This window comes from Oryzias melastigma, linkage group LG14 (assembly GCF_002922805.2).
Source record: "Oryzias melastigma strain HK-1 linkage group LG14, ASM292280v2, whole genome shotgun sequence".
In the NCBI taxonomy this organism is placed as follows: Eukaryota; Metazoa; Chordata; class Actinopteri; order Beloniformes; family Adrianichthyidae; genus Oryzias; species Oryzias melastigma.
This window is the reverse complement of record NC_050525.1, coordinates 8,940,621-8,960,988: the sequence shown is the minus strand read 5'-3', so window position 1 is coordinate 8,960,988 and position 20,368 is coordinate 8,940,621. Positions and strand designations below refer to the sequence as shown.

Sequence of the window (20,368 nt, the reverse complement as noted above, 5' to 3'; positions counted from 1 at the left end):
GATAATGGTGTAATAAGCGGCTTATTAATATCTTTATAAGTGCTTATAAGCAAATTATAATCATCTTACTAATGCTTATTAATATCTTTATAAGTGCTTATAATCATCTTACTAATGCTTATTAATATCTTATTGATACAACGTCATAATTTAGATAATAGTGTAATAAGCGGCTTATTAATATCTTTATAAGTGCTTATAAGCAAATTATAAGCATCTTACTAATGCTTATTAATATCTTATTAATACTTAACAAGCACACCTTAATATAAAGCGTTACCTTGGATTGTTTCGATGTGGACAAACAACAGTTGAACGGTTGAACTTTATGAATCTAAAATGTGAATGGATTTGACATCCATTATTTGTTTGTCCACATATTTAATTTACACTTGATTACCTTGAAGAAATAAAAGGAATCTGGAAATCTTCACCTGCATTGTTCAGTACCAGGTATTCATCTCTGAGTCACACTGGTTGAAGTTTTGGCTAAAGACGTCCTGGATCCATCCAGCTTAGATTAGTGAATCGGTTTGTTCAAATCTAACCAAAATCAAAAGTGAGTGGAATCGTCAACCACATTTGTCGAATTGAATTGTTAAAATGAATCGTTCCATCACTACCCTGTTTATTAAGTAATTTTGAGCTTCATTGTCAGAGGCATTTGCAGGTATTGTCTGATAGGGACACTAGTAAGTTAAACATTTCAACAAACATGCAACAAACATACTGTCTCTATACATGGAGTTTGTGAATTGGTCACAGTGGATTACTGCTCAAGATTGTAATACTTCTGTGTGCAAAAGGATTCAGAAAGACTAAAGACAAAAGTAAGGGTATAAAAAAACAGTGACAGAGGTACGTCCATGAAGCTGCATTCTGCTGAACAAGCACGATGCTGCTCAAACTACTCTCTACTCTGCTGTTTCTGACTCTGCTGCTGTTAGAGCACATGCACACAGGCATACATGGTCTTCGTTTGGTTTCCCCCATAATTTATATGCTGTGTGTGAAAGCTTACCACACCATCCAACGACAGCTTAATGTGGATTTGTTACTTTTTTTTTTCATTTTTAGTCCATCATTTGCCAAAATTATTTTCATCCCCATAAAGCCTTGACCCATAAACAGGTTTTAAGGTGAATGCAGGCTGTTCAAGATATGCTGTCTCTTCTACTATCGCAGATTACTCTGATTTTATCCAGACTAGAAAAGTCAGTCGGTCCAGACCGAGTCCACTTAATTTGGTCAAGATCGAGTCCTGGGGGAAGCTGGTTGCATTAGTCCGAAGGAAGTCCAGAACGCAAGGTGGTCAATAAGGAGACAATGACTATGAAAGTTTGCTGATAAGTGTTTGTGACATTTAGATTGTTGGGAAAACAGTTTGAGAAGCAACGTATATCACGTTGAAAGCTGTTGTAAAGACCACATTTCAATGAGTTGCTGTCTCATCATTGCCCCACTACTCTGTTTACATCCCATAATAGATGCTACGGTGGCCGTTATGGTACAGAACATTTTCAGACTGAGGAAACTCAGAGTGAACCGGAGCTCAGCACGCCTGGAAACGAACTGAGACCACCTCAAAAGATGGTTCAGAGAGCGGTTCCCGGTATGGACCAGAGTCCGTATGTATTCAGACTGTTCTGGATAATTGAGGGAAAACAACTCTGGTTCACTTTAAGCGAACCAAATGTGTCCAGTCTGAATACATCCTTTATTTGAATCCTTGGTTTCAGTTACAGTTCTAAAAGTGTTGGATTTTCTGGACCGAGTGAGTGTGATGTCATCCATAGAAAAGAGCTTACTTTTGCTATAATGAAATGAAGTGAATTTAATCTGCCTTTGTTTGCAATTCGGAGGCCACCATGTTGGATTTTGTTAAATATTATGTTGAATATTGAAAATTTAAACCACAGGTAAATTATTTAAAAAAAATATGTTGATGTCTTGTTTTAAACCAGGAAATAACAAGGTGGTGCAGCTCTGGTGGCCAGAAACAGGCAGAAGATCATGTCAGGGTAAGTCTGCTACTGTTGAGCAGTGAAAGCAACAGCTTGGAGATTGTCAAAAAAAGACTTTTACTTGGCAAAAAAAGCACAGAAGGAGTCAAATCTACTTTATATGTGGCAGTAAAAAGTTTGGCAGAGTCATCACTTGACGCGCGAGCCGAGGTGGCTCACAGCGAGAGCTTAGGATTTGGAAATGTCAGCAGGTGCAGGTCAGCACTTTACAGTCCCACCTGAGAAGATCATCGGCGCTTAAACCTGGCACAGCCTTCAAAGATGTTATTTTTGTTTGTTCTTAAAAAAAAAAAAAATCTAAATGTTAATGTGATCCTCATAAAACAGGAAGGCAGTTGCGTTTTATTTTTATCAATAAAGCCTTTCATAAACACTATAAAAACATCATCTCCAGACACTCCATTGACATAAAAATCTAAGAATTCAGCGGTCCATTCTTTGTGTTTCTGCCAACAAAACACAGGCATAGCAAATGTGGAGGTGGATCCCAGAGGCCCGGCACTACAGACACCGAGGTTTTTTAGATGCGTGAGCAATACTTCTGACGCCCACGCAGTCTGCTCCCGTGTCCATCTCTGTGCGGCGCTTTCCTTACCGAGGAAGATCAGTGTACTATCACGGCACTTGGCTTCATAAACAGAGAACAAGAAGAGGGCAGAGTCACAACAATGGGAGGAGAAGGAAAAAAATTACAATCTGGTGAGAGCTTAGCTCAACAAAGGCCTCCACACTCCCAGGACACAAACCACTATCAGCTAAACTCATCAGTCTTCTCTCACTCTACCACACAATTAGAGAAATATGTTCCTCATTTTCCACTTAGTTAGACTTTAAAACTGATATTTAGAAGGTTGATTGCAACAAATGTTTCATTCAGCCTCTTTTTTTACTTTCTACAAGGTAAAAATATTTAAAAAAATATTGACTGATTACTTTCCAGTTGGGGTTTGAACCTGCTGAAACTCTCTTTTTTTTGGTTTATTAAGTTGAATATTTAGACAAACGTTTCAGTATTCGTTGATATTATTAGTAGAAGAAACAGTATAAAGTCACTCAGTTCAAACCAAGCCCCCATTCACCTCCCATCCATTCAGGAAGCCCCCAATACTGCAGTTCCTCAAAAGTCCACTGGAGGCAGATTGCAGAAGAAATTCTCATCATCACTGCTCACTGACTTGGCTGCATAAGTATTGCAAAAAAAAAAAAGTTTACTTTTTTGGAACAGGAAGTAAGTGGTTTTCTATAAGTGACATCACACATACCAGCATCCAATGGGTGATGTCAGAGACTTTTTGTCCAACATTTGCTATTTTTAGATTCTTTAAAAAACCCTACAACAATTCCTGGACTTCTTAATTACATTCTGTAGTTAAAGTGAATATGATCAACATTACAGATCAAACTCACTTTTTTAGGTGGGGCAACTTGCAGCATTGGTGACTGATACATGTTTTTTGCCCCACCATATGTCTATGGTTAAATTATAAATGCTTAAACTAATATGTTTGTGAACCTTATAAAACTAAGTAACTTTTGTTTTCTACTAAAGACAAGAAAAAATGCGCTTTTTTTGTGCAAGCACATATACGGTTTACTTAAAACTTCCTTCAAATGTAAAAAAAATCTTTTTATCAAAATTAACAATAACAAAGTAAAACAATAACTTTACACAGTCCATGCTTTTTTGAAAATTTTTTTGAAATATTTTTTGAAAACAGAATGCCTACTTCTGTTTCTAAAGTACTAATTTCTTTGTTAAATACATTTTTATTTAACACATGCTCACGTTGCAAACAGCAAGTGTGAGACTTTAAATTAAGCTCCACAGGTGAGATGCTGACGTTTTATTGCAGGTGTGTGTTTTCTTTGATGCATTTCATGTCAAGCATTAGTTATGGAAAAATACAATAAAAAAAATGACAAAACACAGATATATCAAACCCATTTCAGAAATTAAGAAATAAATCGATTAGCATTTAAAGAAAAATGATCAAAGATGGAAGAAGACATATTTGACGGTGTAACCACTCATAATAATGAACAAACATAATGAATGCATACAGCACACACACACATTATATAGGATGTTTATGCTTACAATAGCTCTAGAGTCCATAAAACAGAAATTAAGCATGAGAAAGACTTCTAGGCAGAAATGTGTATAATTATTTGCTAATAATCATATTGTGCTGATATTTTGATGTAAGTAATACGTGAAATCGTCGTGAAGTAAATTTAGGACAGTCTGGGAAAAATGATGCAGCTTGAATATTAAGCACCAAGACTACAAAGCTGGCACCTTTCAAGCTTCAATGCCAGATGAGCACAGAACAAAAGGAAGGAGCAGAAAGACTGTCAGCTCCTGCTTCAAGTCAATGTAAAAATAGAAGTGGTTGATCAGCACAGCTCAGGTTAAAATCACTGAGAGCAGTAAGACTTAAGAGAAATCAAGGCTAAAAATAAAGACAAACAGCAGCAGCAGCAGCAGCACATTTCAAGTGAATCGAGCGCAGCCCAAATTGCAGCATTGTGTGCAGTTTGAATGTGCACAGCTTGCATTCGGTAAAAGCACAGGCCTCAAACGGCCACTTCCAACATGCATTTAATGCACAACATTGAGATGAAGTGAACTCAGAGTATCTACAGCCTTTGTTGGAAGTTTCCTTTTGTTCTGGAAAGGAAAAAATAAAAATGTCCACACAAGCCTCTGGCAAAGTCAAACATTTCAACAAAGCAGTTTAATTACATGCTTGCAGGAGGCTTGTAAAGGTCCTGGAATCACCACTGGATGTAGATTATGTGCTTCTTCTAATTACAGTACGCTGCCGAAAAACTGGTCTGCAGGACAGATCCACGGGCTTTTTACCATCTGCCATACACCATCACTGCAGTGGATAATGATCGCTAAAGCAGCTCTGTTTATGTAACACCATCATTTACTCATTGCAACATAACTTACACTTGTTTGTTTTGGGGATTTTCTCTGAACACAAATAGACAAAAGCTGAATCTAAAAAATAGAACTTGCTTCTCTGAAATGCTACGTTCACATTCACACCGTCCTCAGAAACGATGCTTAAGCATTCACTTTCAAACATACTCAAAATTTTTTTATTTTTGAACTTCTTGTATTGATACTTCCATCACTACTAGGAACACCAAAAGTTAAAAGTATGCCTTGAAGAACGTGCTGAGTGCAGGTCAAATAGTCGGTGTGTACGTCACATAACAGTTGTGGGTCTCTGCTTCTTCATGCACGCACCTAGCCAGCTCAAGTGCAAATACACATGTAATGCTGATTTACTTTGCTTGCACTTCTGTGGGTCCATAGGACTCTGCATGAGCTGATGTGTGCTGAGTGGAGCAGCTGGAAATGTTTATTCAGATCAGATGGTGCAGAGTAACTCCGGACCACTTTGGCACGAAATCCTCTGGAGTCTCTACCTGCTTTAACTGGCAGCAGCTCAAAGTTTTGCATTTTGAAGACGGCGCAAACGCAGATTTACACTGAATGTCCTGTTAGAGGAAACAGGAGCTTACTTACTATCAGGTCGGACTTGTTCTTACAGATGAACACTATCATTTTTATTATTTCTTGTAGTAGGACAGATAACCAATTAGTGAAACAAGTTTGCTGCACCAATAGACTGTCAAAAAAATATATTTTCTTAAACTAATTGGTCATTTTTAGGCAACATTTTGTCATTATTAAACACTTCTCTTTTAATGAAAGTCACAAATTGATCAAATATTTTTTTTATTATTTTTCAGAAAGTGTTCATTTCATATGCTTTTATCAGCCTACTTTTTATCAAGACATGACTGATAGCATCAACAATCAATTCTGAGCTTGAACACTCGTTCTTACTCCTAACAATGCTCTGGGGATTTCAGGTGGTCCCTCTGTGCACACTAATGTAGACTGGATTGTCAGATTTGTCTGCTTTTGAATATTTTAAACCTTTTTTAATATATTTTTGTTGCTTTTCAGGGTCACTGACGTTCTGGTTTATTCAAACTTTCACTCGTTCTGAAATATTGACCAGTTTGTTTTTTGTCACATTTCAAGAAGTTCAAAAATAAAACTTTGGGGTACGCTTGATTTTTAAATTTTTTATTATTATAGATAAAAATAGAACTGATCTGACCCCACCTATGGTGTTGCTAGATTCACATTTTTTCTTGAAGCCATATAAATTTTTTTTTTATATTTAAAAATTGGGCTTTAAGTGAATTCCCAGTTTTCATGTTGTCTTTTGTGTATCTTTCAGGGCTCCTTCATCCCGTCAGTGTTTGATCCAGATCAGAGAGTATTTCCCCCCGGCAATCCAGTTTGTTTATACAGGTGTGACACAACTGCTTTATGGATAAAACAACCAAAACTTGTTTGGAAAACAACAAAAATTAATTTAAAAAACACTTGAAAGTGAACCCTGGCGCAGTTCACATACAGTGTGAATACCAATGGATATTCCAATAAGAAAAAGAATAGAAGTAAAGCAGAGAAAAAAAAGAGTTCCATAAATGGCAGAAATTTGGGGTTAAAATGTTTTGAAGCATCAGTGCTTCATGAAGCTTCATCTGCCTTTGGATCAATTTTCTGTGTTTTTCGCATCTGGATTTTGCCAAGTTCTTTAGTGGCTGCCCATTCTAAGTACTCTCCTGAACTTCTGGAAGCAAGTATCATTTTAGATATTATTGCTGCATTCAATGCCGTAAATGATCACATTTTATTGCAGAGACAGAAAAATATCCATGGTATAACAGGAACTAATAGTGGAGTCAGTTTTTAAAATAATGGTGCATTTTGCGGTACAAGTGCCATATTTTCATGGTGAACCTTAGGAATCCCCTATTTTAGAAAAGCACATTTTCCACAAGAAAATCCATACATGCAATATACATTACCACTTACTGTTAAGTTAAAATACGGCATTACCAGCCCATTTTGTTGAGACTGGGACAAATATAAATCATATATGTCTGTAACAATTGAGTCCATTCCTGCCATCTTTAAAAATGGCTCCCATTTTAGATTTTTCTAGTGGCGAATATGCTTTTCTGAAAAAGGGGATCCAATGGTACATTCATGGCAAATTTGGTACTTGCACCACAAAATGCAGGATTAGTCTGAAAAACCAACCTAACTGGCTCTGCTCAAGGGATTTAATTGGAAAACTAATCATTTAAATGATGAGCTTTGTGAGGCAACTTACTTAGGCAAAAGGCATATATTTCCATTTTTATGCTGATGATATCCAGCTACATTTTTAACACCAAAGAGGTGCCCCTTAGTTTACAAGACTTAAAGCTCTTAGGGTGTATTCAGACTGGAGACATTTGGTTCTTAAAGTGAACTAGAGTTTATTTCCCCCAATAATCCAGAACACCTTTTTAGTCTGAATATACCCAAGTGAACCCTGGTCTGGGAACAGGAACCACTCTCTGACCCCTTTTGAGTTGGTCTCCAAATGGACTGAGCTCTGGTTCACTCTGAGTTTCCTCAGTCTGAAAAGGCTCTGCGCTCGGAGCGGAACAACTGGACCAAAACAGCCACCGTAGCCGAGCATTATGGGGTGTAAAGAGAGTAGCAGGCTCATTAAAAACTTTTAACGTGAAACGCATTGCTTCTCTCACTGTTTTCCCAACAATCTATATGTCATAAACACTTATCAGAGCACCTTCTTAGTTGTGGTCTCCTCAGTAACCCCGGGCTTACACCGCTAGCGTAAAGGGTTCGTTGCGTCGTGGGAGTGGACTAGCTACAGCCGATGGCTTACACTGGCTGCTGCTCCAGCCACAGCCTGTGAAAGCTCAGCCCAGACAGAGTAGTGTTGGATCTCTATGATCAGCTTCTCGTCGTCCATGGTTATGACTGACAACGCTGTGCTGCAACACACTTTGAGAAACCCGAAAATTAGGTAATGTCTACGACGTGAACGCCTGCAGTGGAAGTTCCTCTCGCACTTTTAATGTTACGAAAAGACTACGGCGCACGCAACTGAGCCGTGACGCTGGCGGTGTAAGCGGGGGTTAACAGTCTTGTAGCATGTCTCCACCGTACCAAAGTTACAGTAAAAAGTGTTGAACCTGACCTTGATACAGACGTTCAAAATTGATCAGCAATAAGTGATCTATCCCGACAATGATTGCAGAACTTACATTCCATTATTTTTTTCTCTCTTGCTTTGCTCTGCTCCCATGATTCCTGGCCAATGACTGAAGAAATAATTGTCAGCTGGTTCTGTTTACAAGCTTTGGTTTGAAACACAGAAGTCTGCTTGACGGCAGTCGGAATAAACAGACCAAACGCAAGGTTCAGGACTTGATCCAGACCAATTTAACTGACCCACTGGCTTTTCCCGTCTGAATGCATCCAAAAAAGTTTTGTTCACGGAACTCTGATAAAACAAAGACTGTTGTTGTTTTAATGTGTGCACTTCAGGGTTCCTTTTGGCAAATAACTTCCACAAACAAAATGAATGTAGAGGTTTCTTGTGTAGGTTTCCTGCAGCTATGTGTCTAAGTCCACTCCATAGATAGATTTTTACTGTTCCAATACATTTTAGCGCTGCTGAAACTGGTGGTCAGCTTACGCTTCAAAGTGCAAGGATAAATTTCCTGAAATCTCTACCAATCCGAATGGAGTCTGTCTTCTGGATACATTCTCTGCAAGTTTTTGTTTAAGGCATTTGTCACAGCTGCTCTTAAAAAAAAATTAACAAACCAATGTGAAGATTGGAGACAACTCATTGAGTCAAAATGTTCGTGCATATTTTTCTATGGGCATGCTGCGCCTGACAGGTCATAGCGAACACTTATACAACACATGAGGGGGGTTTGTTTTCAACATAAACAAGACCTGTGTGTGCAAGACACACCTGTTCCCCCCTTAACATGCAGCCCTCAATGGGCTCGCACAACCGAAAACCCCGCAGCACCCGTACGGGTTCATATGAACACAGAACCAAAGCCTTCCTGCTGCCCTTACCTCAGCCCGTACAAGACGGTGCCGTCAGGGTGCAGTCGGATCATACGGTTTTTGACTGTCACGCCGTGAAGAAAGGACTTTTTGTCATTAAGAAAGTAGGTGTCTGGGAGCCACAGCTGGTCTGCTACACGGTTGTCCAGAGTCAGGTTCAGGTTCAGCTCTCCGTAGGCCAAACGCTTATCTCTCCAGCTCTGCTGAAAATACATTGTGATGGTGTAGTCCTGAAAGGAGGAGGGAAAATACAAATTCAATCAACAACTGAAAACAAATAATACTTTTTAGTAAATGATTTGTATCATTCATCAATACTATCTAAATGTTACAAATAGAATTAGTGCTCTATAGATGAAAGTTGAGTTGAGTTATTAATGATTTAATTTATTGGAAAAATATGATTTTGAAAGAGGCTGGGCTTAATATTTATGAAAAATTAATTTGCATTTTCTTTGTATTATTTACTTTTGTTGATTTGGCCATAGGGATAGATAATATAGATTTTATTATTTCTGCTTCTTTTCATTTATTAACTATTATAATTTCGTGTTGTATTTTATTAATGTTGTGTATTGTTATTAAAAGAAATAAAAAATCATAACACATTTTAATATATTAAAACAACTAAAACGTTTTCTAAATTAATCATTCTTGCATACAAAAATGTACTTCAAATACATTTTTGCATCAAGAAAAAACAAAAGATTTATCTTAGAGAAATACTGATTGATGGTTTCAATACATTTGTATTGATTTGGAACCTAACAATTTTATTCATTTATTTTTTTCATTAAAACCACTGATTAAATTGACATAAAAATTTGTTTAACAGTTTAATGTTTGCTGTTAAAGTCAATAAAAAGAAAAATCTTTATTTAGCAACTTAGAAAAACCTTAAAACAAAAACTGCAAAATAAGAAATAGCAATATGTGCAATAAAACAAGTTTTTATAGCTCCGAAACACTTTTTACTGTTTATGATTGCACCAACTCAGCTTTTTAATCAACAATAAAACCCAGAATCTGGACGGAGCCACAAACCCCAGACATGCAGCTGTGCAAATATTTCTATATGTGATGAAGGACCCAGAGAAAAATGCACTCAAGCTGAGAGCCTTAATGGGTCATTGCTCCTGCAGCCGGAGCTATGTCACTAACAGTGTCACATAAAAAAAGTTAAGCAACATTAGGTGTTTATTGGGTAGCAAAATAACTACTGAGCACATTCAGAGAGAAAGAATGAAAGACTGTTGCACGTGGGAGGACTGAACTGGCACTGAGTCTATCACACTGAGTGAAAGAAAGAGCCAGCAGACAGAGTGACGTCACTGCTCAGATTTCAGCCATATTGCATTTTTTCTATCTGTCTTTCTGCTCTCGCTTTATTTATTCTATCTTAAGCACAATAAAAAAAGAGGAATCAAAGTGGGCGTGAACATTTCATTCACCAAAGCTCCTTATGATGGTATCATTGCTGCCTCTCTTTAGTCTTCCTGCTTACATCCTGGCTCCCTCGTGTCCCGAGACTAAAGGGGGGCGTCCAGGTCGAGGACCCCTCGTAGGCAGCTTTGTCTGCTCCATGAGTCACCGCTGCAGAGGCTGCACAACGCAGCCGAACTTTGGTCCAACAAACACACAAAAAAAAGCCAGGTTGAAAAAAGGAGAGTTTAACTCACCATGTTTACTTCTGAGATGGAGTCGATGCTGGCTATGTTGATGCTCATTCCTACAATGACCGGAGGACCTGCAGAAACACAGAAAAAGAGGATCAATCTCACTTCAATGCAGAGAGAAGCTGACGTTCTATCCAAGAAGTATACAAGCGTTTTTTTTTTCTTTTTACATAAAGGCCTATTTTAGGTTTTTGAGTGGCAAATACAATTATGTTCAATAAATAAATAATATTTATACAAAGAAAAAACACAACACATTGGCTGTACTAAATACACGCACAACCGAGTTGCTTGTGGATATTCATTTAGAAGCAGTAATTAGTCATTTCTTCCTTAATTAAAAAGGATTTTTTTTCCTGCGTTTTCAGTCTTTTACCTGATTGTTTTGAAAAATATCATCTGCCATGTTCAGAGGCAGCTTTGCTTCAGTGTCAGAAATCAGTCTCTAGTCCCTAAAACACTCTCAAAAACCTTTAAGTTCATGGTTGAGGCTAAAATGTGCCAACGCTGCAAAATGAGCCCAAATCATGAACCCCTCACCACTGTGTCCCAACAGCTGATGTGATCAGTTATTCTTCTACAGTAATCTGAAGTTCAACACAGATAACTTCACTCTGGTTGACAACAGAAACTTATTGCAGAGGTCTGGTTCTGTTCAGATCCAAACCTCGATAGTGTTTACTGTTCTCCACAGAAAGATGGAGCGTTTTCCAAATAACATTTCTGAGGAGCATCATAGACTCACTTGCAGTGACTTGAAGTTAGGTTATTGTTTAGATATCTGGCATGATTGTGATTAGTTTAGGTGTGTAGGACATGTAATATATTTTTTGAAGGGTTATTTTTATGTAGGGTCAGAATTTGTTCTGGAGTTCAATACACTGAATACGAGGAGTAAATCAGCTACTTTTCAAAAAGTTTAGAGGACCTCCTTTCCTTCCAGTTCCAATACTTCAGTTTGGAGTTCTTACCTACACATAGTCTCTTATGTTTTCACATAAAAAAAATGCATGTGAAATATCATTTAAGCCCAAAAAGTTGCAGGCCATATGTTTGATATAACAAATCAACAAATTATTGATAATCTGACAAAGAAATGTAAACAGCTTTCATTCAATGCTGCCATCATACACCAGAAAGTTACAAAAATAAATATTTTAATTCGGCTATGCAAAATGCACATCTCAGCTAGTTGCAACGATATAGTCAATAATGACCACAATATATGAAACTTTGGATTTTTTTTGTTTTTTACTAAAAATGCATTCTGTCCGCTGCTGAGCTGTGCTTGTGAGGGACCCCTCCCCTCCATCCCAGTCTGCATTTCCACCCATACCTTTAATTTGCTTGATCAGACCACAAAGAAACGCAGCGCTGACGCAGAAAAACTGAAATTGCACAAGTGATTTGTTGTTGAGTCTGCATATTCTGACAATGCTCCTTGGTTTTAGAGTAGAAATTGCACTTTCATTCCAGTCATCAACAACACAAGAACAGCTTAACTGCACTATAGAGTGCCACATTTGTCATTACACTTGCAAAAACTCAAAGCTTTGAACTTCGGCTTAAATGAAGAGCTGTAATGGGTTGCGTTTGCATTGTTGGGCGTATTTTGTTCCCATTTTTCTCTGGGGCACCAAGGTAATATCCAATTCTGAGGCACAGGGAACAAATAAACAACTTTTGATCAGAAATTTGTGCACTTTTGAAAGGAAATCTGCTTACAAAAGTCATTTTACAAATCATCATCGGATATTAAATTATGTTAGTATATTTAAGTAAAAGCTAGCATCAGCAAATCATGCTGGGGGGAACTTCTGTGTGATAAAAAATGTTTTGTTTTTTTTAAATCAGAATATGTTCAAGTCAAACTGGATGCTGTAGCTCTGAAGCTTCTAAAAGCTAAAGTCAAACAAATTGACAACTTATTTTCTAGAAAACAACTTCATTAGTTTATTTGAAATGCCAAGTTAGTGAAATAAATCAAAGGGGTTCCTAAGGGAAACGATGATTTTAGGGCTCACAAATATGGTTCAGACTTAGAGGGATTTTAGACAGAATAAAAAAAATGACTAAATTTGACCCTTTTTGACCCAGAACCATCAGGCCCCAGGATTGAAAACAAGGGGTGTGTATTGGCTAGTGTCTGGGGATAGGATATACGACTTATGATACAATACATATTGTGAGATCTTGTGTGGTGTAGAGCTGCTCAAAGAGGCTCAGGGTGCTGCCAACTAGTGGAAAAGGGTTTAGGTGGAAAACAAAAGTAAGACTCTAAAGGACGCTCTTAAAAATGTAATTAAATATCATCTTGCCAGCATTTTAAATCGATACAAGTATCGCACAATGAAATATTTCATTATATCGCAAATTGATTTTCTCCTACAGTAAATACGTGACTGGGTGGTAATAACGGCCTAACAACTAACTTTGGAGACTTGGATTGAAATTATTAAATTCGAAAGCTTTCTTTTCAGATCCATGCATGAAATTAATTACACAAAGCATAAAAAAATTCAAAAGAAATGCCGAAATCAACAATTTATTTCTATCTTTCACTTTTTACCACCAGTCCATCTCAGCTGCTCTTCAGAACAAATAAAAATGTGGATATAAAAAATAAAAACCTTTGATCTTGAAGTCCCAAGCAATTAAGAAAGGAGGGCTCAATGACCCTGAGTGATCGGGAAGCCGAGCCCGTCGCTGAATATGACTTAACACGCACTTGTTTGCATGCCGGGGCGGCTTCAGACAGCCTCCTGCGGGGCAAACTGCCAGGCCCGAACACAGCTACGAACTGCAACCACTGTGGCACTAAAACCGTTCCAGATGAGTTGTTAGGCGTCTCCATTGATGAGTTGTGCGTTTCTAAAGCACTGCTCGCACCAGTAGCTACATTTCTTTTACTTCCTGCTTTGCATTAGTCCAGCAGCGCTGTAGGTGCTGCAGCCTGAAAGGATGCAGAAGCATATGCATAAACAACTCTACAATAAAATCATAGAATGTTTGAAAATATAGCTGCTGCATGAAAGGACAGTCAAATGCAAGTGTAACCAGTTAATCAGTGTTTGCCTGATAAATTATTCTCTACTCTAGAAAACAAAAGTATATTTTTCAGATTCTTAAATATTCATGGAAATGATTGAAATTCTTGATAGCATCATTGATCAATGTGTCTGTCTGCTTAATCTTGATGAGAAACTAATGTTTTAACAATATGTCTTGCTAAAATCTATTATGGTGGGGATTCTTACTGTTTTAATTCTGGCACTGTTATGTTTCCATGGCAACATTCAAGTTTTGTGAAGCTGCACTGATTTTGTTCTTGAAAACCCCAATTATTATAGCTAGACCTTAAATTCAGGAAGACTGAGAAGGGACAGGACCAAAACGAAAAGCAATAGAGGTCCAGACACATCTATTCTTAATCCCGGTTAGTAATTAAGATGATTGTAATTAAAAAAAAGACAAGACAAGTCATTTTAGGGATATCTGCTATCACTACTTTAGGGTTGAGAGAAAACCTGCAAAAACGATGCAGAACTGTGAAGAACTATCTCTACAGAAAAATTAATATTTACCCCTAAAAACATTGACTTCCAGATTGAAACTGGTTTAAAACCAAAAATAACTGGATTAGGTGTGTTTCATCAAGTAACCTCCAGGGTAACATTAGTTTCTATGCACTTCAATAGTAAATAATTAAACTTACAAAAAAATGTTTTTCTTGTAAATAGACTTTTTACTTTTATTTATTTAATTATTTTCCCCAGATCTTTCCCCCTATCAGTTATTAGACTCTACAAGACCGCATAGACACTGGACAATAATTATTGCTGTAATTAATTTTTTAAGTGTATTTATTTATCTATATGTCTGCTATTTTTAATAGATCTATGGTAACAACGTAATTTTACCATTTGTGGTTTCAATAAAGTTTATTTTATTCTATTCTATTCTAAACTTCACTGGGTGAATGGACCTAATTCATTTAAAAAATAATTTTCACCTCAATTCAGGTATAAGAATTTGGCCAAAAAGTTCCTTTGGGATTCCAACACCCCTTTTAAGAAAAAAAAGGCTCACTAAAGACTTAAGTTATGAAATTAAGTCGCAAAGTTTCTCGCTTCTGCCTCAAGGAGGTCCAAGTCTGGGTCTCCCGGTACCGGTCCCGAGCCCGGATAAAATACAGGATTGTGTCAGGAAGGGTATCCTGCCAAACCAAATATGTGTAAATCAGTGAAGGCTAGTGAAGACGACCTTTGAAGGGATATGGCAAAAGGTAAACAACAACAAATTAGGTTCAAGCTCAAAACCATTGTGGGGACAGGTTAGAAACATGAGCAATTTCCCTTTTACTCCCACATTAAAATGTTTTAACATGTTAAAAAGTTAATCTGTTGACAAGCAAAAAAAACAAAAAAAACCACAAACTTGTTTGTAAAAGCCAATAATAAACTTAAGACATTTATTAAAATTGTATTACTTTATATTAAAAACAACAGTGACTTTTTTAACACCTTCACACTGTAAGCCACTAAACTATAACATTCCATATGATCCTGGACTCCATTTATTTAAGCAACCGAAAAACATAGAAGAATATTTTATATACTTGGAAATAATTAGAGCTCATATTTATGTACTATATGGAATGTGTTGCTTTGATTGTCAGGTGGGTAGACACATAGGAGGACTTCACAAAAGTTTTCCCTATACTTCATCCCGCCCAATTTGCCCTTTTTTTTTCAACATTCTTGAGATGGGCGGAAGGAAATCTGTCTAACTTAAAGAAGCAAATGTAATGTTTAAATGAATATTTTTGGTGAATTACATGACTTTCTGCACTGAGAATCCTCAAAGTCTCTCGGTTTGGTGGAGTAATATCAGTAATATCACATGAATGACCGAAATGAGACGTTTCATTGTCATATTTTCTTTCTTAATTACAAAAAGAATTTTAAATTTCTCCAGAAATCTTCAAGTATGTATCTACACATGATCAAACGTATTCAAAATTAAACTAAAAGATATATTCTTTAAATGACTTTCTTTTCTTACTTTTGTCATAAAATAGCTGCATCACATCATAGTGAAAAACACAATTTAGTGTCAGTTTTTAGTCTTGGTACAAAAGAAAAAAATATTTTAACCACCGCAGCAGTGTATGTCATATGTGAGCAATAACCAAGACTGTGGAAATGTTTTTTCCGTTCGACATTTTAGAATCAGACAGGAACTGTGTTATCCTGCCCCGGTTTTCCGAGGAATGTTAGCCAGCGTCACAGCAGGAGCAGCTTCCCGCAGATGTCAGATGAAGAGCTGGATAAAGATGAGGTACGACCAAATGCAGCAGAAAAAGGAAACAACACTGAGCTCGTCTTCAATTGCCTTCTATTTCTGCCTTTTTCAACGCCCGGCCAAACTGGGCACAGAAACATCCCTCACGGGCATTCCAATTGAACCAAATGAAAGGAGGTTCGGTGTGTGGTTCTGATGCCTCCAAACACGGAGGTGTCACAGTTTCCTGTTGAAGCAGCATGGACACTCATGGCTACTTTGAGCATCGACTGGGTTTAATTAAAGGTAACAGCTGTTACTTTTGTATTTTCAGTTTATATTACAGAAAAGGAAAAGAAAGAATGATGAAGATGTAGATTCATGGTCGTGTGTTTTTTATTCTCTTTTTTTACAAAAAAAGGTCTGGATGACCAGATTCAGCAGGTTTATCAAGCTTCCCTTACAGCCAAAAACACCTTGGCTTTAAACAAATATCCCTGTTCCTGCAACAAATAATTTAGAATACTCTGTGGTATTTAGGGTGCTATGTGTTTAATATTTGTTTCTAATTTTTGATATATACAATAAAAATGTTTTAAAGATCTGAGTTTGCTTTGTCTTTTAGGATGACTTTAGAACCGTCTGCCCCCTCCTCACCATGCCCCCCCCTTCAAATGACCTTATTTTGACACATTTCTTCTTGTGGAGAGTTAGAGCCTCTGAAATCAGGAAATTGTAATAATTTAACCTTGTTTAAAACAGGTTAAACCAATCACGATAGACCTGGCTTTCATATGTTTGGAGCATCACTCACACTAATATATGTATATAAAAAAGTTGGACTATTTTGTCAAATCATCTATTAATGTATCATTTACTACTTTTCTAGGATTGGGGTAAAGTAGTAATAAATCCCAGAGCTCCCACTTTCCAACCATTTTCATCTCCTCCAGGAGGATGCCAAGGCCCAAGATACGACTTCTCCAATGGGTCCTACCAACGCATTCTCACTCCCTACTTGTCATTTATGGACGTATATTTCAGGCCTCCTACGCACCACTTTTTGACGTTTTGAATGTCCCAAACTTGTCGTTTTTTGATGTGGTGGCTCATTTTATTAAATCAGGGGTCCTGCCCAATTGCGAACCGGTACCTGTACCACAGATGCTAATTAGGGGTCCCTCACCTTTGGGACGTGGACTGGTTCAGTGTCTGGTAACATGTCTGGTACTGCGTCCTGATGGTTGGGGACCCATGATTTAATGGGAACAGCCAGTATGTCAAAAAACAACAAGTTGGGGAGACCCAAAATATCAAGAAGTGGCGCGGAGGGACCCCGAACCATGCGTGCTTGTATGCTGAGTTGGTAGGGAAAATGTGCAGGTCCTACATCTTCTTGGGGCCTCATCCAGGTTGGATGTTTCTAGAACCCCTCTGCTATGTGTCCTTACAGGTCACGAGTGTGGTCAAAAACAGATTGACATGTAAACTAGAGTTTTGTTCTCTGACTTAGCTTTCTCTTCATCATAACTCACGGGTAGACTGGGTCAATGAGAACCTTCATCATCATAAGTAGAACGTCTACACTTGTGCAGAATCTATCCAAGTGGTTGGAAGAATCATCAATAGCTCAATAGTGAAAAGAGCCTGCAGATAGTTGACCTCAGTCTAGGAAAATGAACCTTTCCTAATCTAAAAGGGGGATTCCACCCTTTTCCAGTAGAGAATTGTGGCCTAAGAGTCAAAGGTGATGGTTTTTATCATCATTGCTTCAACCTCAGCTGCTAAAGGCTCTTCTATGGGAGGAATGTTAAAGACATTGTCATCTGCAAACAGCAGAGACAGGATTTTAAGGTTCCCAAAGCTCAACTCTTCAGATATGTATCAATTCTGCTGATTAAAGTAATGAACCGAAAGCAATGAACTATTGTTGGGTTCAACTCTGACTAAAAACAAGTCTGACTTTCCACCGGACTTTGGTTAAAGTGGCCCCAACAATGGGAACGGCTTCCCATACTCACAAAGAACTACCCACTCCTGAGATACACAATCCAATGTCTTCTTCATGACCATAAAACACTAAACATGGACGGGTAGTGCAAATTTTCTAGGATCACTTGAGGAATCCAGTAACAGTAAAGAACTGACCCCCTGTCCAATGGCCAGAACAGAACCTTAACTGTTCTTTCTGAATGTGGACTAATGACTAAACTTTGATCCTACCAAGGAAGCTGAATAAACATTTAAAAAGTTGTATTTCTAGGAATTATTAAGTCAAATTTAATTAATTTTTATCTATTTTCAAAGCATCCCCAATTTTAGCCAAAATCTAAAAACATGTGTCGCTTTTTCAAACATAGTTTCTGCAGAGCAGTTGTAGTTCTTCAGAAATTCACCTCTCAGTTGTGGGCGGGAATGTTGGTGTGGAGCAACCCCATCCCCCCTTCCCGTTGCTGAGAGCTCGGAGCAGGGAGCTTGTTGCACAGCATATTTTCTACGTCACACATCATTTATTTTTCAAACAGCATTTTTTTATATAAAGAAATATTCAGAAACGCAAATTTGAGCCTCATTCTTTAAATATAAGTCCTCCATGATAAAAGAAAAATATATATATTGAAATCACTTTAACTATTGTTTACGACAAATTCTATTGTAGAGTAAAGGAAGAAGATTTTGGGTGTTAATAACCAGAAAGACGTATTTATCAAAATGTGAAGAAAAAGACACTGAATCTGTGATGTCAGCTGCCATTCCCAATGGTGTTATCATGGTGACCAGCTTTGTGTAGTACCCAGTGTGTACCTGTAGAGGTGACGGTGAGTCAGTGCTGAATCAAAGAAAGCCGCTTAATAAAAAAAGGGAATGCAGTGAATGCTAATGTTTTTCTCAGATTGTTCTTGTTTTGAGTTTATTCTTCCATGTGTGCCGAGTCTAAGACCATAAGCATCATGTCACTGTGAGGCCTGCAGTCGTCTAAACTGCAGCGAGCTGGGATTAGAAAGCCTATCCAGTGGATCATAAACAGGTTTAGTGATGGATAATTTTGGGCTGAAGCAGTGATTATGTCAGGCTTCCTTGAGTTTATTGAGAACAGCATGCTTATCACCATGGAAGTGCTCCTCAGGACTGTTGAAACTCATCAAGCCTGTTTATTACACACATATCTGAAATATATAAGCCTATTTGCCGTCTTGAAACCAGGAGGGATTGTTAGTATCATTGTTGGTCATGCATCCCTCTTCTTTGCTGTCACTTTGTCTTTTTATAGCCCTGCTGCCCCTCATTTGCTTATTATCTATGTATTACTGTCCTTTAACTGCAACAATGTGTCGCCGCGTTTCGCTTCCAGTCTGACAGCCTTATCTTACTGCAGGCCAAACAAGCTCAACTGATGCAGCGGCCAGCGAGGCTGCCCTATTTAATGTTTTCTATGATAATGGCAGCTCATTTCAAGACGGTGCGAGTTTGCTGCTGGGAAGCGGTTGGAAGAACCAAAGCAGCTGATCTTGATTTGAACTGACGGCAGCGCTAAAGTCTCAGAGTAAAAAAAAAAAAAGAAAAAGAAATTCTACCTGGTAACCTAGTTTTTTTTTTTTTCCTCATGAAAGCTGAACCGAGGTACCAATCATCTCTGAAACAGTCAAGGATTATTGGGAGGGAGAACGGACCTGACAGGAGCGCATGAATGAAGCAGAATGAAAAGTATGAGAAGGCACCAAAACAAAAGAGGTTGCAGTGACACATTACAAAAAAAAAAAAAAAATAAGTATCACAGAGAAATGAATACAGGGGTTGAACATCTTTGCGGATATGAAAAACTATCAACATAAACATTGGCTTTAAAAATAAAAAAATGTAAAAGCAAAGTTGAAACTAAAGCCCTTAACAATGGATCTGCAATAAAAAAAATAAAAATTAAAATCAGCAAAAGCAACATTTAGACATTATAGGAAATTCTAGCGTAGACTTGGTGTGAGAAATAATTCCTTGACTGACCAGCAGGGCAAAACTTACACATTTTAGGGTAGATGAGGGGAAAAACAAAGGGGTTGTTGGGTCAGACTGCTGTCAATCTAGCATCGCAAATATACCAATATATAGATTTTTTTAAAAACGTCCCAATTTTCAAAGTATAAGTCAATTTTTGGGATAGTTTGGCCAGAGGTGCGACTTACATGTTCCCATAGTTTTTAAATAAAATTCTCACAAATGTGTGACTTGTACATGAATTTTTATCCTTTATTATGCTTTTTTTTTGGCAACTGCAACATATCCTCCAGAGCAACTTATAGTCCGAAAAATAAGATAAAGCTGGAATCTTTCTGACTCTTTTGAACAAATCTGTGTGGTAGAAACTAGAATTAATTAATATGCTAGTTTGTTTAATTTTTATCTTTATA

The 20,368-nt window shown here is 37.5% G+C and overlaps 1 protein-coding gene across 2 annotated transcripts in view; it reads right to left on the bottom strand.

The window, feature by feature from the left end:
* The window catches only part of gabrb4 (gamma-aminobutyric acid type A receptor subunit beta4), a 76,433-nt gene that overhangs the window by 21,681 nt on the left and 34,384 nt on the right, over positions 1-20,368 (bottom strand). For both annotated transcript variants that reach the window (XM_024265888.2, XM_024265887.2), the window contains exons 3-4: positions 10,686-10,753; positions 9,016-9,236 (exon numbers count right to left, since the gene is read on the bottom strand). In XM_024265888.2, the coding sequence (XP_024121656.1) occupies positions 9,016-9,236; positions 10,686-10,753 (289 nt within the window). The remainder of the gene's footprint in view (positions 1-9,015; positions 9,237-10,685; positions 10,754-20,368) is intronic.